General features: G+C 40.0%; 1 protein-coding gene across 1 annotated transcript in view; it reads right to left on the bottom strand.

The window, feature by feature from the left end:
• LOC122806431 (dual specificity tyrosine-phosphorylation-regulated kinase 2-like) overlaps positions 1 to 22,580 on the bottom strand; it is a 71,035-nt gene that overhangs the window by 35,498 nt on the left and 12,957 nt on the right. The window contains exon 2 of the mRNA XM_044076863.1: positions 10,503 to 10,618. Within this exon, the coding sequence (XP_043932798.1) occupies positions 10,503 to 10,618 (116 nt within the window). The remainder of the gene's footprint in view (positions 1 to 10,502; positions 10,619 to 22,580) is intronic.

The raw sequence follows: 22,580 nt of genomic DNA, 5'->3' as shown, positions 1-22,580 counted from the left end.
ACTGAATGAGGCTAAGAAGATTATGAAAAGGTGGAAAGCCTGAGTCATTACACTGTTAATATCAAACAGATTGAAAGTCTAAACCCAACAACTAAGAACCAAAGGAAATGAAAGAAGCAAAAAGCAGCACTAAAAGCTTTAACAAAGAACAAAGCACCAGGCACTGATGGAACTGTAACATTCACACTAGTTGTAACATGTACAAGGCTCTGCCAGGAAGTTTGGAAGGCAGTATTGTGACCAACTGGAAAAACAATCTGCATATTATACCACACTTGAACAAAGGTGACCCAACCAATTGGGAAAATTACCACACAACCATTCTGAATCTATCGCATACTGTCAAGATTCTTCTTACGATTACTCAGTGAAGGTTACCCTGAGACTTGGAAAATGAGTTGCCAGAACTACAAGTAGGACTCAAGAAACAAGCAGAACAGAAAAATATATCATCTCTGATGTGAACAGGATCCTTAAAAAGACAAGAAAAGATCAAAAGGATATATGCATACGTTTCACTGATTACAGCAAGGTCTTTGACAACATGTATAACTGAAAAACTCTGGGCCATACTGTGACTCAGACATACCACAACACCTGACAGTCTCATATACAACTTTGAAATCGACCAAAAAACAACACTTCAAACAGAACAAAGAGAAACAGAATAGCTTAGAACTGGTAGAGGTGTATGACAAGGTTGCATACTTTCCCCATGCTAGTTTAATCTGTGTGCAGATCAAATCATCCAAGAAGCAGGTCTGTATGAAGAAAACTGGAGGAAGAACTGACAACATTCACTGTGCTGATAATACTACATTACCGACCAAAAGCAAAGACTGTACGCAATAGCAACTTATCAAGATTAGCTAATGCAGTCTCAAAATGAGCTTGCATCATAACATGAAGAATGGAAAGATCCAGCCAAACTAGTAAAAACACCACACTTATTTTAGACAGAGAGGAAACAGAGTAATTACTGATCAGGCATGCTGAAGCTAACAGTATGACAAGTGATCAAGAAATTCAGTGATGAATAACTTTTGTCAGAATGTCCATGAAGAATCTTCAGGTTTAGAAATATATCTCCATGTATGAAGAACTGACAAAGACAAGCTACTGTACACGTTCAATAACATCCCAAGGATAAATACATAGGTTGGATAATGAAGAAACATGACAAGATGAAAACTGATGGCTTGCAGTTCTAAATGACAGTGTTTGCAAAGAATAATGTGTACATATAATGGGTTGCCCAAACAACAAATCAATCTGTACTGTAAAAGATTAATAAAAAATAATAATCCTGGAAGCTCAGCTACAAGATAACTTTCATATTCTAGACATACCATCTGAAGAGAATGATCATCACAAAAAGACATCTCGTTTGACATGGTTGAAGGGTCAAATGCAAAAACAAGACGACCCATAACCTGATGGGCTGATATACAGCTACAGCAATGGATGCTCCCCTATCAGTGGTTTAATTATCTGAATAGTTGAGGACAACCATCTATAAAGTCAGCAATGCATCTGTCAATCAGTCTACCTATTTAATGTGTTAACTAGGCAGGAGGGGCTGGTCCAAAGACCCTTTTCAGCCACAACCCAGGCAAAAAGACAAACTGTTACTTAAAACAATACTTACACATGACACAATACAATGACAAGGAATGTTAATAATACTAGGTTTGTGGTCTAAGAAACCACTGAATACAGCCCAGTTTTGCAAATACCCCAGAGCACTGTCCTTTTAACTGATTTGCTCAGGGTCACATACTAGACAAATCACAGACTCAAACAATGACCACTGGAAGAAATCCATTAACCGTGCCTAACCTTTTCACTCTGTGCTAAATGCCAGGCGGTTTAGATGTTCTTACAGTTTTCAGGCATCATTTACAGTGTATTACATTTTACAGTTATCAATTGCTTATAGTACTTTGCACTATGTAAATATCAATATGCTGCAGTTTTAGGTACAAGCAGTTCATAATATTTTCTAACAGTTGGACAAGTGCAGTATCCAGACTATTTTATTTTATTATTATTAAGAGTGAGACTGTAAATGTACACTTTCTTCAGGCAGAGTTACAAGTTTAGCTTTACATATAAAATGGTGGGTATAAGAACAGTTAGTGAGAGAAACATTAAGAATACAGACAGAGACAAAGAGGTGGACACTGACACATCACCAGATACAAAATATAGAGGAGAAAGATTAAGCAGGATTTACAATAATGTAACAGTATGAGTGCACTTTAACTGTATGCATATTTAACGGGAAAGTAAACAGTGTTAGGGTGTTAACTGTTACTATCCAAGAAACAAAAACAGGACTATGAATCTTTTAGATGAGCGATTACTTTGGACTTCAGCTGGGTGGTGATTCAAGTTGGCTAGGGTATTTTATTCTAAACCTTTCCTCCTTTTCTACAAAAAATAGGTACATAGGTGATTACTAGGTTAATGGCACAAAACCCATTACAAGCCTAGCCAATTATACCTAGTATACGACAATATGATATCTTAATTCCTCACATATGGGATGGGGTAGTATCAGGGCAGTGTGTCTTTGGGTGTTGGAGCCCAGAGTCATTTTACAGACTGTCTCTGACGATAAAGGGCATGGACAGTTCCCTATCCATTTAACCAAATTCTTTTTGAAAAGGGTGAGGGACAGACTTTGTTTCATGAAAATGGGAAGTTTATTTCATAGATGAGGTAGCCATTGTGATATGGATCTGTCTCTCCAGCAAGTTCTGTTCGACTCACAAATAAGGTTCAGGTCCATGGAATGTGTAACCCTTGTATAATTTTTCTTGCGAATATGTAACTTTTTCATCAGGGCTGGATCACAAAATGCCTTATAGGTCAGGCATAAGTCACATCTCAATAAATGATATGAGACGGAATAAAGGGATAGAACCTTTAGTCGGTCTGCGTAAGACATGTGTCCTACTCTTTGTATTTTTAATGAGAAATCTCTGGGGCCACTCCAGTTGGTATAAGTGCCTAGTTAGGTCCATGCAGAAGGGTGCACTGTACTTGATAATGGACCTAATGAAGGCAGAGTACAACGGCATTACACATTTCCTTTGATCTTGATGCCATGCCTTTACTTATAAGTTGAGCCACACACAAGGATTTCCTCACTACTGTTGTTACCTGGTGGTCAAAGTTTAAGCTACTATCTGTGTTCCTAGATCCCTCACAACTGGGTCTATTTTTAGGAGTGTACTATCAACAGTATAATTTGCAGGGATATCTGATTTACCAAAGGGTATGATTACGCATTTTTTAACACTTACTCTCAGACCATGGTTTTGGCACCAGTCATTTGTCACTTTTAGGCTTGTTTGTAGGATGTCAACATCATTTGGGGATTCAATGATTGCTCCCAGCTTACAGTCGTCCATGAACTTGGTGAGACAGACGCCCAAACACTGGCCTTCACTTCAGAGAAGTATATACTAAGCAGAAGGGGTGCCAGCAGTAAGCCCTCTGGGACACTGCTAGTAGGTTTCTTTTCAGAAGTGGATTCACCTATTCAGACATGTGTCCTGTCAATGAGGCAGTTGTCTATCAGTCTGACTAAGTATGGGGTTTTGGCCTAAGTTTATCTATGAACCCCAAGCGGGGGACTGAGTCAAAAGTTTTGGCCAGGTCCAGGTAAGTGGTGTGTACTGTTTTACCCTCATCCATGGCCCTGGTGACCTTCTTGAAGAAGTTCACCAGATTAAGCAGACAAGAACTCCTTTTCGCAAAGTCAAATTGGGTCTGGTCCAGTGTTTGGAGAGTTTCTATGTGATTACTGAATAAGTCCATGATAATTCTCTCCATGGTCATGCAAGTAAGACTGGTCAAGCTTGTGGGTGTGCAGTTCCATGGAATCTTTGGAAGGTTAAAGAGTTGTTATTACCAGCACTAACTGGCTGTCTTAATGGCTGGTCTGGATCTAAGAGGTGAAGGTAACTCTTGCTTAGTAGGAGTTGAAAGCTGGCAGTCTGTAATAACACAGCTTCACAAGCAGAAACGGAGAGATAATTAGCTTTCTGCAATGCAGTGATGTTCTTATGAGGTTAGTGATATGAACCTACGTATTTTTCACATGTAGCCGTTTACGGCAGGAATGACTTCTCACTGGAATTAAATACAACTTACTACCCGATGTTCCAGTAAATGTTTTTAGCAATTGCTCTCCTTGACTCTGAAGGCAGACAGTTACAGATTATGCAGCAGGCTTGCAGTAGAGACTCCGACCACTGTGTATTCAGTAAGCTCTTTGAATGTGTTGGGTCTATCCAGAATCGTAGGTATTTCCACTTCTGAATCTTTTGCATTTGGTGTCCTAGTTGGTCAGGTACAGTAACAGTTCAGATGGGCCAAGTTCCCTAAAACAAGATTCCTGACTGGACAGCAACCATTTCTCTGGCAAGGTAACGTTGAACACAGTTCAGAGCATTTGTGTCAAAGTCTAATAAATTGACCTTATAAATCAGTACTGGGTGAGCTGGAAATTCATTTTTTTAAAGTAATGACATACAAACAAAATGCATTAATGCTTCAAAACAATCTGATGTGCTTAGAAATACATAAGTGGAAAAATGGAGTAGAGCAATGTCTGAAACACCAAAGCCATGTGTAGGTGCATCCTTCCTCACATCTGTGTCAGCTGTCTGAAAAGCATGTTTACTGGAAGTTACATACTCCACAAATCCCATGCATCTGTACTATGCCAGGTCATCCACCAAACCATGGTACACCAGACAGGACTCCATTGATATAAAGCCCTAGGCAAGTGATAAGCAAATGTCAGGTAATCAGAGACACCCTTTCCGTGTTCAAATGGCAGCACTACCTTAAAACTAATCCAAACATCTCTCCAAAACATTACACTTCTTGTGTATAATGGTGGTGGGATTCTTAAAAAAAAAAAAAAAAAAAATTATACCATCTTTAAAAAAAGATATATGCGCCACCCCAGTATTTTTAAAAACAAGGAAAAGGCCACGTGGCACTTTCCATGCTTTACATGTACTACAAAACACAGGGTACACTTCTTCCCATAAAGATCCCACAAACGCTAGGATAAAAGCATACTTCAGAATAAAAACAAAGAGGAAGATCACTTTATTACAGGTGTGGTAATGCACAACTGAGGGTAAGAATAACAACATTCCAAAAGGCAGTACACAGAAAAACTATTATTCTTAGAAGAACACAAAAAATGGAAAAGATAGCAAGAAAAGTCCTAAAGCAAGCATCACTCCTTTTCTAGGACTAGGCATAATGACTCGGAGGATAGAAAAAAAAAAGCATTACTGAATACCGACGAATGCAAGATGAAACAATACAACAAGAAGAGAACAAAGTAAGAACATTATATCAAAGGATGAAGAAATTATATTTTAGTCGGTGACAAAGTGAAAATCAAGTAACAGTGTAAGTTAACTATGCATAAAACTTGTCTTGTTTAGAGCTATAATACGTGATTTATTACTGAATAAATGAAGGAAATGATCTAGGCACTGTGCATAAACAAAATGGAAGCTGTAAACCATGAAACCCAATTTACTCAATGTCAACACACAATCTGTGAAACTCTGAGCAAATCACCTAACCTGACAGAGCTGAACAGTTGCTACTGACAAAGGACACTTGTACTCCAGTGGGCTTAGCTGGTTAACCAACGAACAAAATTATAAGCAAATGCATAAATGCACATATAAATAAATACATAAAAAAACAACTAGGAAAACAGAAACTTTAATCTTAAGAGGACAAAATAAAAGAGAGTGACATACTGAAGTACAAAAGATACAGCAATGAAATCAGAGGATGGTTGCCAAATTGAATACAATGAATAACAGTACTTTGGGGAGGGATAAAACTACACAGAAAACCAATACTGATTAAAGAAATTAATGCTGGCCTTCTTTCTCTGTTGATTTAGAAATATCTGACTTTATTAGCATCTATCAAAGTACAGAAAGAGGTTCTGTTTTCAGTCTTCTTGGTTCTATACCTATTTTCTAATTTTTTATAGTGTCTATCAATATATAAGGTACAGAAAGAGGTACAATGTTTAGTCTTTGTGGTTCTGTTAAATTCTAGTATGAAGGTACTGCAACTCACTTCTGTAAAGTCCAACTCTAAGCCCTGCAACACTGCTGCCCGAAAAGCTCTATATCCAGTGTAGCAGTTTGGAAACTTGCAGCAACTTTCACCATCCGAACTCAGAGATAAACCCAAAGATTCAATAAGCCACTGCAGATTTCCTGGATGGTAATTTTGTAAAGGAGATGGTGTTACAACATTGTAGACAATGATTACAGTGCAAAGACCTACTTCAGAGAAACAGGCTACTTGAAGCAGACATCTGTTATTATTGCTCATGAAATGAGGTACTTATGACGCTGATGACCCGAGCTCAGAAATGAACCCAAGTTATCAGATGACAGCAAGCTGAGCACTCTCTGAAGAGACTGTTTAACTGTTGGGGGGGAGGTTGTTCCAATGTGTACGAAGGTCAGAAAGTAATCTGAACACCCTATGTGAGATTAACAAAAGACAAAGGGAAGAAAACAACTGCAGGCACAACAAAAGAATCCAGGATCTGAAGAGCAAAATTCTTTCCACCATCTATCTGTGATCCTCCTTCCAATGTACATCCACTATGTCTTTGGCTGAAAAATGGCACATATTAGCTGCTCTGTCAGGGTCATACATGTAAAGCCTAAGTCAAACTGCAGGACCAGGACACTAAACTAAGCATAAAATAGAAAAAAAAACAGAGGAAACATTCAATTGTGACAAGATTTTAAGGCCCAACTGTAAAGTTTAGAAATGGATATGAAGGCAAGCGTTGACCAAACCCAAAGCAAATTAAAAAAGAAAGAAAACATCATACTGCATAACTGAATGGTATTACCAATTACTGCTTGTTAAGTACACTGAATAATTTGATTAAACCTTGTTGTTCCAGGACATTTTTACAAGAAAAAAAATAGTGCAATTATGTTTTCATTATTTATAAAACACTGTGTCTGTAGCGGCTACAAATGTCACTCAATTACCATATGTTTTCTAAAGCCCTCCATGTATAATTAAAATGCTGCCTGTAACTTATGTGCAATTCTTTGTTTTGATTCCATTACAATAGCTGGGAAAACACTCCACTAATAAATCAATAATGATCATCTCTGCCCTGGTTCTCTAGTCTGTGACCTATGGCAACTCAGTAAGCCAATCACTGGCCTAAATATCAGCCCACGGGCAACACAGACATTATATAAGGAAGAGCTACCCAGTTGGTTTGGGTTTCTTTCCTTTTGCCTCTCATGATGCCGCTTTTCAGTTTGCACAGCTAAGTTGCACAACCAACCTCACATTATTAGACGAATAACAGTGCAGAGAAGGAAATAAATGATTTACAGTGTAGCAAAGATAACACTGTTTAGAAAGTATTTAAAACTAATAACATAGTGACACCAAATCAGTGCAAGTAACATGTCAGTGCTATGTTTTAAAGATACGTACTTAGAAATGAAACAACTAAGTATCCAAATGCCCAGAACAAGTAACCCAACTCTGATGAAAGATGCAGTGTGCTAACCCTGCCTGGATGGAAGGAGGGAGGGAGTTCGGGAACTACAACCCCACTTGCCACAGGACAACTCTGTTTTTACTATTGGGGGGGGCAGGACAGTCCCCCATCAGAAAGAGTACAAAGAAGGCACATATTTTGTAGTACATATTAGGATATGTAGTACAAAGTATGATAAGTCAATACTACTCAATACAATGTTACTGCTCGAGGGGGAGAAGGAAAGAAAGAAAACAGCATAAGATGGTACTGCAAGAAGCCCCCCTTAAGAGCTCCCGATACAATGCAGCCCCTTCGATATGGGCAAGACTGACAACTCTGCATGTAACTGGACACGCAAGAACTACTTTTTTGTGCCACTAGCTCTAGTATCTCTGACTGCGTTTCATTTGCCCCTGCAATCTAAACTACAGCCCTTGAACATGAGTTCCACCCTAGATTAAAAAACAAAAGAGAACTAGGAAAAATAAATAAAACAAAAGCAACAGTGCAAGAAGATGAATGCATTAGTTTACTACAGCTGGTAAGATTACTAGCTGTGCAGCTTGTCAACTAGCAATGCAGTGACTGATACTTTGAAAGCAAGGACATGGGATTTTAACTAGGTCTTGCTTTTAGCTAACTCAGTCTGTGAAGTAATTATGTTTGTTCCAAGTCAATAAACATGATTGCTGCCTCAGTTCATTAAACAATAAAAGGCAAACATCTACTGTCACTGTCTGCCTGCTGTATATTTAACAAACTATGTGTCATGATCAATGGAGTTTTGCAGTCACAACCTTCTGTAAAAAAAAGAGCAGCAAAGGTTTGAAGAATTCCATCCCAAAATGCTATAGCTTTCAAACTGGTGTTTCTACAGTTGTCAATTTACCTTGGCCCAAATAACCAGGGGACACATTTTCCCACAACAGTGCTACAGCACTCTCCCTTCTGACATATGGCACAAAACCCTATGTACAAAACTCACACAAAATATAATAGCACCTGATGCCCTCTTAAAAACTTTTGAATGCCATAGCCATTCATACACATTGGTGTGAGCAACGCAATCAAAACAATGCACGGAGACTACAATGAGTGTCATACGTCTGAGACAGTGTTTTGTTCTAAAGGTTATCTACCCACAAGTTTAACATACAAAAAGGACAGCTAGAGATGTGCAAGAAATTAACAAGCGAAAAGTCAAACTAAGAAATACCTCATTGCCACAGTCAGGTAACCATGAAAAAAAGTTTAAACATAATTCTGCAAAAACAGGGAAAGTGAAGGACAATTCTGCAAAAACAGGGAAAGTGAAGGACAATACAGTTGAAATGTAAACTAAAATGAGGGGGCAGTCTAGACAGAAGAGATGCAGGAGGAACCCAAGATTTTTTCTTATTCTAGTGGGCATTTTCCCCAGGTGAAGTGAAAAAAAACCCAGCAAAACGGATCTATTGTTTAAAGCAGTGCTCTTCCTGTTTATATCAAAGTGAACTGAGGAAAAAAAACATGTTTCAGATTTTCATTATGTTGCAGTTAGTGTATGTTTGGGGGTGGCTGGTATGGGCAAACAGTTATTCTTAGCAGATCTGACACATAAGCCCTGCAGCCATCACATGCTAGAGTAATCCTGAAACAGCTAGAACTTCTCACCACCTAAAGCCATTCCACCGTAGGTCATGTACACTCACCTCAAATTTCAGGACCTATCATTCTGTCCATTATCCATGCTCTCTATGGTGTGACTTCAGAAAATTTCTGGCTCAGCACATATATGCAAGTACAATGACAGGCTAACCTTAAAAGGCACCCCTAACTTCTATCTTAACATCATTTTCAACAGAAAACCTGGCATCAACTTATTTCAGCCTGCACTCCCCCCCGGCCAGGAAATCATTTGCTTTTTTCTACACTTACTGATGCTCCAGGAAAGCTGGAATGTCAGATTACACAAACGGCGAGATTCGCAATTAAAACACACCTAAGGCAACTTGCACAGTGTTTGTATGAATCATGCAGGTCTCCTTCCGTGCCTTTTTTCCTGAGGCAAGTACATATTGCTAGCTATCCTTTGCCAACCTAGCACTGAAATGAAAGTTAGCCTCTTTGCCACTTCTGTTAAAGAGTTTTCTGATGATTTTAACATATAAAATGTAAAGGAGATAAATGTTTGTGTTCACTTAACATTCACTTAAGCTTTTCTAACCTAAAGAAAGATGTAAACAAGCAAAAGGTAACCTCAGAATGAAGCAAGGAAACCTACTATATGCTGCATTCAGCCCACTATAAAATTTTCCTCTGACACAATCCCCTTAAACTAGCCCCCAAAATGAAGGAAACCCAATATAACAATGGTGCAACTACCGCAACCAAAGCTCCATACAATAACAGCAATATACAGCCCATCAATGTATACAACCCAGATTTTTGAACAGACCCAAATTACTGAAAGATCAGATAAGGAGGCTAGAATAGACGGCCCAGTGCCAGAACTAACCCACAGAAAGTGGGGGAATGAGCAGTGCCCAATACAAAATGGATCAACAATGGAAGTTCCAGATCACCTATACACTGGCACTGTAATATAACCTTAGAAATCAGCACATGAAAGGCACTGCTGCACATGCTACCTTAATACACAGTAACAAAATGCAATACTCCTTGCAAAGGTACTGCTTAAAGACAACCCCCACCCTCAACTTACTGCTTCTCCTTTGCAGTCAGTCAACTGTACAATGTGCAGCAGCTTAAAAGGGCAAGCAACTCTACTGCAGAACACCAAGCTCTCAATAGTGGGGCTAAAAGCAATCATAAAAAGGCACAAATAGCATAAAAAAACTACAATTTCAATATTCATAAAGACTGTACATGTACTTTACTCTAGAAATTAAGCCGCTTCATTGCTACTCACCAAAGATTTGCCAAGAGGTGGCAGTCCTAAAGGACTCAGTACCTCAGTTTTGGGATCCTGGCTTCTGTCTTGGTCTAACCGCATGTAGGAGTCGTACAGTCCATCTCCGAACCTGGCTGTAAATAAAATAAGCCAGTCATTCCAAGGGGATAACATATGTTTCAAAGTTCAAATGAGACCAGATAGATCATGTAACAACCAGCTGCCTGAAAACAAGGCTAGCTGCTTTCTAATCCCACCTATTACGTAACTATAAGGACCGCAAATTTAAAAATTATGTCTTCCAAAAAAAAAAAAAAAAAAAGTTACACAATCAAAGAATATGGTCAATCCTTAAAAACAATTTTAAGAACAGCAACAATTCTGGTGAATTGTTCAACATAATTTTCACATTAACCTCTTTTTTAGACATGAAGAATGGAAACAATTTAGGTTCACATCGGTTTTAGGTTTTACATTTTGTCACATTCCTTTCTACAGTACAAATATGTAACTTTAGCCATATAGTGGTAACTGGGTACAGCATTAAAGTTACTGTTAAAACTGTTAGCACCTTAAGTTATGAAAGGCACAAGGGTAACTAGATATCAGCATGGGGGTGAGTATTCCAAGTAAAGCTTTCCTGCAACAGGGCTTGTAAACTCTCACCTTAAACTGTCAGTTGAGACACACCACTGAAGTAAAGTAAGGACGCAACTTAACTGCTTGTAAACACATTATGTTCACACATGTACACCACCATTTATAAACCTAGAACACCAAATGGATAAAGACAGTAAAGAAAGAAAGAAAGAAAGAAAGAAAGAAAGAAACACAGAACTTTTACATACCTTACTAGTCAAAATGTATTTACTTCTCTGTACTTTTTCATCATTTACTTTTGCTTTAAATGACATTTGACTAAGAAAGTACCCAATGAGCCACTTGTCATTGACACTTTCAGCAGCTACCAGAAGAAGCAATACAGCAGGACAAAAGCAAACGGAAAATAAAAAACTGCAGTGCAAAGCTGAAACTCAAACACAAATCTAAAATATAACATGGTACATACAAAGAAATAGGGATTGTATTACACACATAAACCCGTAACTTATTAGATTTCCATGTGAGCACAACTTCAATAAAACCCAGTCACACAAAGCAAGCTAGAACACTGTGCACCAGTAATGATATGTAGGCCTTTGCCAATACACTTGCGCACAAGTGTGACTGTGTGTGTGCGTGTGTTGGGGGGTACAGGAAAGGAAAATACAAATAAAGAAGTCAAAATTTCCATCCTATACTCTTGCTCATATATGCCACTCACCAAAGTGCTAGATTTATGAAATCTTATTCATTTATGTGGTAATACAGCACAACGTCACAGACATTGCTACCACAATGCCCCTGCAAACAACAAACTCAAGGGAAAGACTGGTCCAGCCACTATGGAAACAGTGTTTAGAAAAAAGTTAATACAACTCTGCATGTGTTACCAAAGACAAACAGAGTACAGGCCTGGGAAAATACCTTCATTTCACAACAGTGCCCGCAAGTGCTTGTCCTTCACAACCCTAAAGTGTTTGGGAACAACAGCAAAGATACACAATGGCAATTTCCAATGCAATACTTTACCAGAGACTATAAGGCAGCTTCCGCCCTTAGCTTAATATGCTTTCAGTCATGCAGAACAGAGAAAGCAGAAGGCACCAATTACAAGTGTATGGCAGAAGTAAACTACTGGCTTAGCTAGGTGCTTCAGTAAAATAGTGAAGATGAAATTCTCCTCAGCTCTGCTTAGAAGAGATCTCCAGAGCTCTAGCAGCCCACTATTTCATTCTACCTGGTACTCTAATACAGATGCCTACAGTTTTCAGTGTCTGTGTGTGTGTGTGTGTGTGTGTGTGTGTGTGTGTGTGTGTGTGTGTGTGTGTGTGTGTGTGTGTGTGTGTGTGTGTGTATATATACACACTCTTTACATACACAAATCTATGGCTGGATATGAATGAAATTCTTGCAGTTGGCTTAATGGATTAGGCAACTGTTAACTAGCAGTTTCCTGTGGACCAGTAGTGCAAGGTTTGATTCCCTCCGCTTTCATTGCCTAACTGTGTGACTCTGAGCAAGTCAATTATCCAGACACCATTCGGGGTCTGAAAAAGGTCCATGGAGATCAGTGCTTTACCCCAGAAAACAAATCCACATACGATAAAACACAATGCTCAAGTTAAAAAACTCATCCAGTCACAATTACAACTCGACAAAAACTCAACATACTGTTTTCACCAAGACTATGTGACCATGTTGAGTGACTTAAAGTCACTGCCAGGTCATTTCAGAAGTTTAATTTATTGTGGAGATGCTGTTTAAGTGTTGCTGTTATCCTGAGAGATATTTACTGCACTTGCTTCTGCTCTTTGGGTACTAGTTACAGTATATGTTTTCCATTAAATCAGAAAGTAAATAAATAACTGTCATAGTTATGTGAATTCACAGACAATGAAGGACACGTGTCTGTACTTGTGGCTGGATGATTCATTAAGATATTTAGGGGTTCAGTTAGTGCCAATGTCACAGAGGACAGCAGAGGATGAATACGATACAGCCCAACCTACATTATGAAACAAAGACTCTGATGCTAAACCTCAAGCAGCTTGTACAAACTCTGTAAAGGATTCCACAAATATATTGTTCCTGGGCTCTTCTGCCTGTCTCCCCTTTCTCGTTGGGGCTCTTTAATAGTCTGAAATGTGATGCTTTGGCTTTTCTTTGGGAAAAAGTAAACAGCCACTGGGGCCCGAGATAAGATTACCCTCTCAAAAGAAATGGAAGATCTAGGCATATGCGATTCTGAATTCCACAATGAAAAGTAATTATTTTTGAAACACACGAATGAAAACTGGTCATTCATCTGTGCATGCTCACAGTAAATCAAGCATTACCCAGGAGAAGAAATCTGGCTTAAAATGGCAATATTCTTTCATTAAGACAGCAGTAAGTGACCATCATCTTCTCTGCAATGCTGAACCCAGAAATTAGTCAAATAGACCGATGACATAACATCAAAATTTCCATCCACCAAAAAAAATCTCTGCAAAGATGCATCTCAGTTTTTTAATCACTACTCAAGCAGATAAACAGCATCTATGAATAAACTGTAAGATGCATACAGACTCCACCACTACTGCTCATCTCCCTTAAAAAGATAAGAGCAACTGCAGCAACCCAGTCTCCTCTGCTTGCACCATCATACGCATGGGCATGCTCGCATGTAGTCCATCTGCAAGGTATATCTAGACACTGCACTGTGTGAGTATAGATGGAAAGGGGAGACGTTACCTCAAAAACCTGGACAAAACCAAAAAATAATGTGGGGAGAAAGGCTCAAAAATAGGGATCTTTTTCAAATATTGCTTTTATGAACTTATGAAAGTTGACAGAATAACAGGTTTTGTATTGGCATGCCTTTTCTAAAGGGTGTGAAGTCTGAAACTCAGGTGTCTGTCATTATTTAGTGGTATCAATGATTTGCTAGAAAAACACAAATTCTACGAGAAATAGACCAACAATATGATGCAAAAATCTGGACATTCTGTGAAAATCTTTAGACTTGAGAGGTATGGCCATGGTACAATGCCATTATTTTAAAAATAAATTTCTAATATTTGTAAAATATTATTATTATACATAGCAATGACTCAACAGGGATCAGAACTGACTTCCTGGTAGCAATACAAGGTTTAAGACCAGTCTGGAGCCTGGCCAATTTTTCAGATTTAGATAACTTTTGGACAATTTGAAGAACTCAAATGTTGGTTAATGTCCCACCCACAAAGATATCGGACTGTGTTAAACTGATGAAGGGTTGTCAAGAAGAAGCCAAAACAAACAAATATCATACATAAGTTTCTAGTAACACCAAAGCTGACATATATGAATGTGGTAAAATAAATGTGGAAGCAAAAGTCTGGCACTGTGGTGATAAACACGGTTGTTGGTTATACTTTTTATCTTTTTTTAGTTTTTACTTTCTCTTTACTGATTGGGTTAGCTACTGATTGGGTTAGCTATACCAGGCTGGTGACCACTCATTACAGGAGACCCACAGTGATTAGGGGGAAATGTGGCAAGGTCACTTTGGAAATCCCTCTACTTTTTTCAGAAAGTGCCATAGGATCCTTTTACTCAGCCGCCACCAACTTGGGTAAAAGGGGTCTTGGTTTAATGTCAAACACAAAGGACAGCACACACTGGACAGCAACACTCCCTAATACCGCATTACAGTCTCAGTGAAGGAAAAGAAACAATGAATCCTATTACCTGGGGTGGGAATAGAACACAGAACCTTCTAAATGATCTTCCTGAACAAAACAAAACAGCTAAATTGTTTACAGAAGTTTGCTCAGTGGGGAAACAAAATGGATATCGGACATCAAATATATTACATGCCAATGTGAAGTTTAAGTTAATGGTTACTGTAGGCAACAAGGGAGATCAAACTGTTTAAGCACAGGTTCATAGGTAGATACTAGGCTATCTGCCCTAGGGCATTTATAAGCCTAGCCAGAGTGCATTTGACTTCCGCCTCCCTATTAGATTAGCCTACTGTGCCTCTGTAAAGTAGGTCACAGAAGGAATCCCTTTTAAGATTAGTTTACTGTGCCTCTGTCTAGCAGGGACACAGAAGAGATCCCAGGGGTGAATTTGCGATTTCCCATCCACGCGTCCAGATTTCGCTTGAAGAGGGTTAGTGAGGGGCTATGTCTAACAGGAATTGGGATTCTATTCCAGAGTGAGGGGAGCCTCTGGGAAATTAATCTGCCCCTCCAGCATGTCCTATTTATTTTTGTGTTGAGGTTTAGGTCCCTGGAGCGTGTAGCTCTAAGGGACTTGGATTTTTTGAGGTGGAGCATGTCCATTAATTCTAGGTTTGACACGGCTTTGTACGTCAGGCATAGATCGCCTCCGAGTAGGCGGTAAGCAACTGAGTAGAGCAGGAGTTTCTTTAGTCAAGCTGCATAGGACATCTGTTTGTAGCCCATGATCCTCTTGGTGAGGTACTTTTGGGGTCTCTCCAGTTGCTGCAGGTGTCGGGTAAGGTACATCCCAAAAGGGGCAATGTATTCAATTATGGGCCTGATGAGTGACGAGTAGAGGGGCACAATGACCTCTCTTGATCTAGATGCGAACCCTTTCGTGATAAGGTGGGCTATACAGAAGGTCTTTCTAACCACTTTGGCAACGTGATTATCTAAGGAGAGATTACTATCTACGTTGGTACCCAAATCTCTAAATTACTTCTTCCGTACTTAATGGATTACCACCTATGTGGTAATTTGTGGGCACCTTGTTTTTCCCAAAGGGGATGACTATGCACTTTTTAGCATTTAGCTTGAGGCAGTGGCTCTGGCACCAAGCATCTGTCTCTGTGAGGCCCTTTTGGAGGATGCTTGTGTCAGCTGGAGATTCGATTATGGCCCCCAGTTTGCAGTCATCTGCGCCATAATCCCCCTGTGTTAGCCTGAACCTCAGAGAAGTATATACCGAACAAGAGAGGTCCCAGAACTGAGCCCTATGGGACGCCACTTGTAACTGGGTTGGATTTGGACATAGTACTTGCGATTCTGACCATGTGGGTTCTATCTGAGCCAGTTTGCAACCCATTTTGTGATACAGGGGTTGATATTTAAGCTGGTAAGCTTATTTATGATGCCCGAGTGGGGTATTGTGTTGAAGGCTTTTGCAAGGTCCAGGTAGGCTGTGTGGTCTACCTTGCCCTCATCTATGGCTTTGGTAACTGTTTCAAAGAAATCAACTAGGTTTAAGAGGAAAGATCTGCCCTTAAAGCCGAACTGGGTAGGGTCCAGTATCTGGAGGCTCCCAATGTCTTTGTTTATGAGTTCCATGATAATACGCTCCATAGCTTTACAGACCAGACTAGTCAGGCTTATGGGGCGATAGTTTCCGGGGTCCGTTGTGGCACCACCTTTGTGGAGTGGGACCACTGTAGCTGTACGCCATTCTTTGGGTACATATCCTGTAGTAAGGCTAAGTTTGAACAGTGACTTAATGTGAGGGTTCAGTTCTTCTTGGAGCTCGTGTAAGACACAGCCTGGGACACCGTCCGGTCCCATAGATGCTGTGTTTTTTTGCTTTGAAGAGGGCAGCTTTCACCTGTGCATCTGTGATGTCAGGGAGGTTGTAGGCATTTGCTCCTTTGGGGGGGAAGAGGTGGAGAAGTTTGCTCTGAATCTGTCTGCCAGGATGTTGGCTATATCTGTAGGTTCGGTATATTTTGTACAGTTATGCAACAATTCAGGGCATATCTGGGAGTTGACGTCCATTTTCCTGACATAACTAAAAAAGGCCTTGTGATTATCTTTAGTGTCTAGGGCAATTTTTCTTTCGAAACTGGCCTTTGATGATTTTATGAGGGATCGAAGTTTCTTGCTAATACTGATCAGAGATGCCTTCCCTTTTTGGGATTTTGCTTTGTCATGTAGTAGCTTCCTCCTTCTGTTGTATAGCTTATTTATGGCCGGGGTCCACCAGACCGGTCTCCTGTTTTTGGAGGAGTGAGTCTTGGTTTTATGGCCGGGGTCCACCAGACCGGTCTCCTGTTTTTGGAGGAGTGAGTCTTGGTTTTATTTGGGATAGCACGATCCATGCATTCCTGCAGGTGCTCATAGAATGCATTTGTAAAGGATTCTGCGGATTGGGCTGTATTATCCTCTGGCCCAGGGGCTTTGAAGGATTCCACCTCAGTCTTGAGAAGTGTAAAGTTGGCTTTTGAGAAATTTTTACAGTGATTTCCTTGGCTGGGTGTGGGGACGGGATATGGATGTCCACGGAAATTTGTTTATGGTCTGATCTTACCAATGAGGGGTTTACCTCTGGTGTGGAACATAGAGTCCCCATGTTGGTGATGACCGGGTCCAATATGTTGTTCCCTCTTGTGGGAGTGGTGACCAGTTGTTCCATTGCGTTAGAGTTTATAAATTCAAGGAACCGTTGGGCGAGGGTGTTTGGGCTTGAGTAGTTTTCTCAGTCAATGTTTGGGTAGATGAAGTCACCCAATAACATAGTGTTTGGAGAGACCTTCATATTCTCCAGTGTTCTCAGGAATGCCAAGTGGGGTTCATGTAATAGGGAGGGTGTTCTGTAGCAGGCTACAAACTGAAAGGCAGTTTTGCCCGCTATTAGTTGCACATGGATGGTTTCTGATGCTTTGTGCAGTGCCACTAATCTGGAGGTGTAGGTATATTTGATGAATATAGATACCCCCCCTGCTTTTGTGCTTCGGTCAGAGTTTTGGGGCCGAAAAGCATGGTATGAGTTATAACCTGGTAGGGCTGGGGTGCTCTCAGGAGCCTTGAACCAGGTTTCTGTTACTGCACAGACATCGATTTTCTCCATACTGAGGAGAACCCCGAGTGCGTGCAGCTTGAGGTTTAGACTTTAGCATTACCTTTAGTTTTTTTATCCTTGGGTTGTCTATGGAGGTGGGTTTGTCCTTTGAGGCTTGCCTAAAAAAGGCACTATGGGGGTGGCAAGAGCCTTGGCCAGTATATGAAAGCCTAAAGGTGACAGGTGCAAGCCGCTTGTCGAGCAGGTCATCCCAGGCTGACAGACAATGGATCCCCTTTGAATGACACCAATACTTTAGCCAAATGTTGAAACTGATCATTTTGTCTTTATACTGTGGCATCATTCTTGGTGAGGGCAGGATGCTACTCAAGGTCAGGGTCATACCAGCCTGGGCTACATGGTCAGAGAGCTCCTCTAGGTCTCTTTTCATGTAGTCCAGGGAGGTACATCTCAGGTCATTCACACCAGCACGGACAATAATGGAGTCATACCTGTACTTGCTTTGGAGTGACCTGAGTGCTTGCGTTATGTGGCGGATCCTGGCACCCGACAGGCAGCTTACAATGAGGTGAGCAGGACGTCACTGTGCCAGACAATAGAGTCCCCTATAACAAGTGTATTTGGTGTGTTGTTTGGCCTTAGACTGACTGTGCCAGTCTTGGGTTGAGAGAGCTCTGCCTCCAGTTTGGCTGTGTAAGTGCATCTCTCACATGTATTAGAGTTGGTTGGAAGGAGGAGAGGGTTGTCTGTGTACATAACGCAATTGTAACATTGCCTCAAAATTCCCAGATTCACCAGCTGGACTGGAGAGTAACCTTGAAACTGACCCTTGGACATACCAGATTAGTCTAGGGAACTGTTTTTTTTACTGATCAGATTAGGGAAGGGAACTGATTTTTCACTTGATCAGGAAGGACCAATCGGGAGCCTAACACTTATGAGAAGTCAAGGAGGGTGTAGTGCTTTAGTTAGTTAGTGTTTCCTATTAAGAGCTGAGCAAGTGCAGGGCTTTAGAAAGAGAATAGAGTGATTACTCTGAGAGTTTGAACAGTTCTAAGTGAAAAAGTGAAGAGCAGACTTTGTGTAGCCTGGAATAGTTTAAACCTGTTTAGGCAGCGCTGCCCGACGCTGCTCAGTGCGCAAAACCACGGGAAAAGAGAGTTGTAGGGTTTTAAGAGAGAGAGAGAGATCAAGGAGTTTAGAACTGACCCAAAATGGCCAATAAAACTACAGCTTCTAGGTAGTAACCACTCCTCCAGGGACAGGCATGCTGTTCAGTGTTAACCTCTCCCACTGGTGAACACAGAGACTTCCCTTTAGCCCAAGCAAGCACTGGCCTTCTAGAAACTTCCAAACAGTTCAGAACAGCAAATCTGTAACTGAACTTAACTTTCAGAAAGTGGGAAAAAAAGCAAGATTTTTTTTTTCAAGTTTAAAGGTAGCAGAGATACACAAGCAGCAAAATAATCACAACAGTGCAATAAATGACCCCACACTTGAGTGCTAGGCCAAAATCAGGTAAAATGCAGTTTTTGGAGAAAAGTGCAACACAGGAAATGCAGTAAACAGGCTCTAGATGTGTTCCAAGTACTGTTACTGTTACAGATATAAACTTTAGCAAGCCGGAAAATGCCAAAAAGTAGGTGGCAAAGCAGTAAAACTTAAAAAAAAAAAAAAATCAGAAGAAAATACTCAAAGTCACAAAAGACATAACAGGAAGAGCAACTATAAAGGAACAGAAAATTTGTAGATATACAACACAGAAAAAAAAAAAGAGATACAACAAAAATTAGTGAGAGACAGTACTGTAAATAAGGATCAATATGACAACTTAAATAAGGTTGTTTTTGCATTTTTACAAAGGGAACATTAAGTACAGCAAAAGAAAGGCTAAAGTAGTGCATAGCAGTGAATTGATGGATGTACTGTAGAAAGGGTGCAGCATGAACTGGCCAGCTTAAAACAGGCGAAGACACCAGATGGATGTCTGATAACACTGAGAAAAGAAACTTTCTAAGGGCCACCTAGTGGCATCATTAAACTCCATGTAGAAAGAACAAGAAGTACAGGCAAGGTAAAGGGAATAAATAAACCAAAATCTACCCCAAAGAAACTCATGGCTACTCAGTGTGTGACCAAGTTCTTTCATGACAGGAAAGAACTAGAATTTACCGCTTATACAGCACATTATGGGACTGTTCCTCTAGTTCAGCAACACAAGAAAGTTGTCAGTGCCGTGCAGTTCTAATGCCTGGGTGACCTGTCCTAAACATTCATGTAGGTGAAATTCTATAAAATCAGCTAAAAATCTTCATCATAGCTCTCAACCTCTTACAGCAAGAAATCTGGACAAAACCATAAATAAAAGTGGGACAAAGTCTCAAAAAATAGGGACAACTTTTAAATACTGTTCTTAAAAAACTTAGAAAGTTGATAGAATAACAGGTTTTGCATTAGCATGAATTTTCTGAAGGGTATGAAGCCTGAAACTCAAATGTCTGTCATTATTTTCTAACTTTAATCTTTAATGATGTGTCACTAATTTGCCAGAAAGCCACATTTTTTTGAAAAACGGACCAAAAAACACAAGAGAAAAATCTGAACATTCTGTGAAAATCTGTACAGTTAAGAGGCACGATCTTTGTGGTAAAGAGGAAGGAAGGGAAAAAAAATGTTTAAAGTACACGGCACAAACTTCCATTATACATTTTGGAAAGTGAAAAACACAGACATATCCTGCTCCCTACATTACTGCTTTATGGCATCTCTGGCATTTCCTGTCCTAAGTCAAGGAACCCTCTAACTTCAAAGAACAGCCAATGTACAACATTTTCAAAGGTTTCTGCTTCCTACCAATTCCCAAGTAGTCTAAGCCACTCCCACAAATAAATGGCAGCGCTTTCAACAACAATTCACAATGTGCATGAACAAAAAGAACACATGTCCTTGCACAACGCAGTATGTGTCATACCCAAATAACAAATGTTGAAATTATTGCAGTATTTTGCTGCTAGCCCAGATGGGAACTTCAAGAAGTCTGCCTCTGAATGGTGCAATTCTAGGAATGTAATATGCGATTCCAGAGTTACCATACCATGGCAAGCTATATACCTTTCTCAATTTTCTGAAAGACATGCAGAGTCAGAAGCACACAAAACAATCGGCTATGGAAGAAGACGCTCTAAGACACATGAACACATGACCTACAGTCACTAAAGTACCAAGTAGCAAGTAGTCCTGCAGCTAATATTTGAAACCCACTATTTAGGAAAATATGAATTAGATTTGTAAATTATTAACAACTATTTGGTGACTAAACACAACTGATTTCAGTCAATGTAACACTGATGTACGGTTTTCTGGAAAAATAGACCAGAATTTCCAGAGATACCCACCACCACCTGATAAAGGACATGTTAGTCTCCACATTTGTAAAAAGCTGATAAAAAAGGATTTACTCTTGCTATCTAAGTACTCGGTGTTGTACGTTTGCCATAATTAGATACAAGATGTTTAATTTCAGCTGTACTTGCTCCAGACCTGAGTGGCCATATATTTTCTAACATCTACCATGTTTAAGTTAAACTCAAACTGATTAACATGTGTTTGTACACTTCACATTGGCACTGCACCATATGTTGCCTACTGGACTGCAAAGTATTTTTAAGCAAGTCTGCCTTAACACAGAATTTTTAAGTAGTTGTAACTCTATAATTAAGCAAATGCTTGGCTTACACAGTCTCTTCCAACTTTGAAATAAAGGCAGGGAAAACACAGGAATGAACCCTGTTAAGTCTCCACGATGGCTTTTGCATGTCTTGTTATCTGGATTATACTTAATTTCTAATTAATAAAGCACCTAGATGACATTGCAATCATTTAGTATGCAAAATACAAGTTGCAAAAAAGGCTGTTTTGTTACTGCTGCGCTAACTGGAACAAATGTGTCCAAAGCAATGATTTGTAAACGGGGCATGATACCACACAATGGCTGCTTGACAAATGAGAGCCATCAGTGCATTAGCTGTATGTTAACAAGCACTTCTCAGTTGAACCATTAACCCAACATATCAGTCATAGGAGACTCCATTGGGAGACTCTACACAGATGTGCCTCCCACCAGGCTGGATAAGGAGAAAGTCATGATTAGTTTGCCAGGTGCCAGAATCCGCCATATCACACACACACACACACACACACACCTCTCAACAAGAGGTACTGTCATAGTCTATGCTGGTGTGAACAACTTAAGGCATACCTCCCTGGACTATATGAAGAGAGACATGATTGAGCTTGCTGAATGTGTGTCCTAGGCAGGTATGTCCCTAGCCTTAAGCAGCATTCAATACAAACAGAAAATGACTGACTAACAATTGGCTTAGTTTCTGGAGTCATTCCAGGGGGATCCAGTACCAGACAGCCTGGAAGATATGATCAACAGACCACGATGCTTTGCTAGAGATGGGCTTCAGGCATCTGGCAAAGGCCCTTACCTCCCCCATAGTGCCTTTTTTTAGGAAAAGTCATGAGGTCAATACTACAAACATAAACATTTCAACAAAAAGCAAATTAAAGGTCATGCGACTAAAGCTAGGAGTCTAAATATGAAACTGCACTCATTGCAAGCATTCTTAACCTTGGAAGATGCTGACATTTGTGCAGTCACAGAAACCTGGTTCAAAGCTGCGGAGAGCACCCCAACCTTACCTAGTTACTCATCCTATCACACAT

Source organism: Protopterus annectens, chromosome 7.part0 (genome assembly GCF_019279795.1).
Source record: "Protopterus annectens isolate FY-2018-M chromosome 7.part0, PAN1.0, whole genome shotgun sequence".
In the NCBI taxonomy this organism is placed as follows: domain Eukaryota; kingdom Metazoa; phylum Chordata; order Ceratodontiformes; family Protopteridae; genus Protopterus; species Protopterus annectens.
The sequence above is the reverse complement of the archived record's forward strand: the minus strand, read 5'-3'. Positions and strand labels throughout refer to the sequence as shown.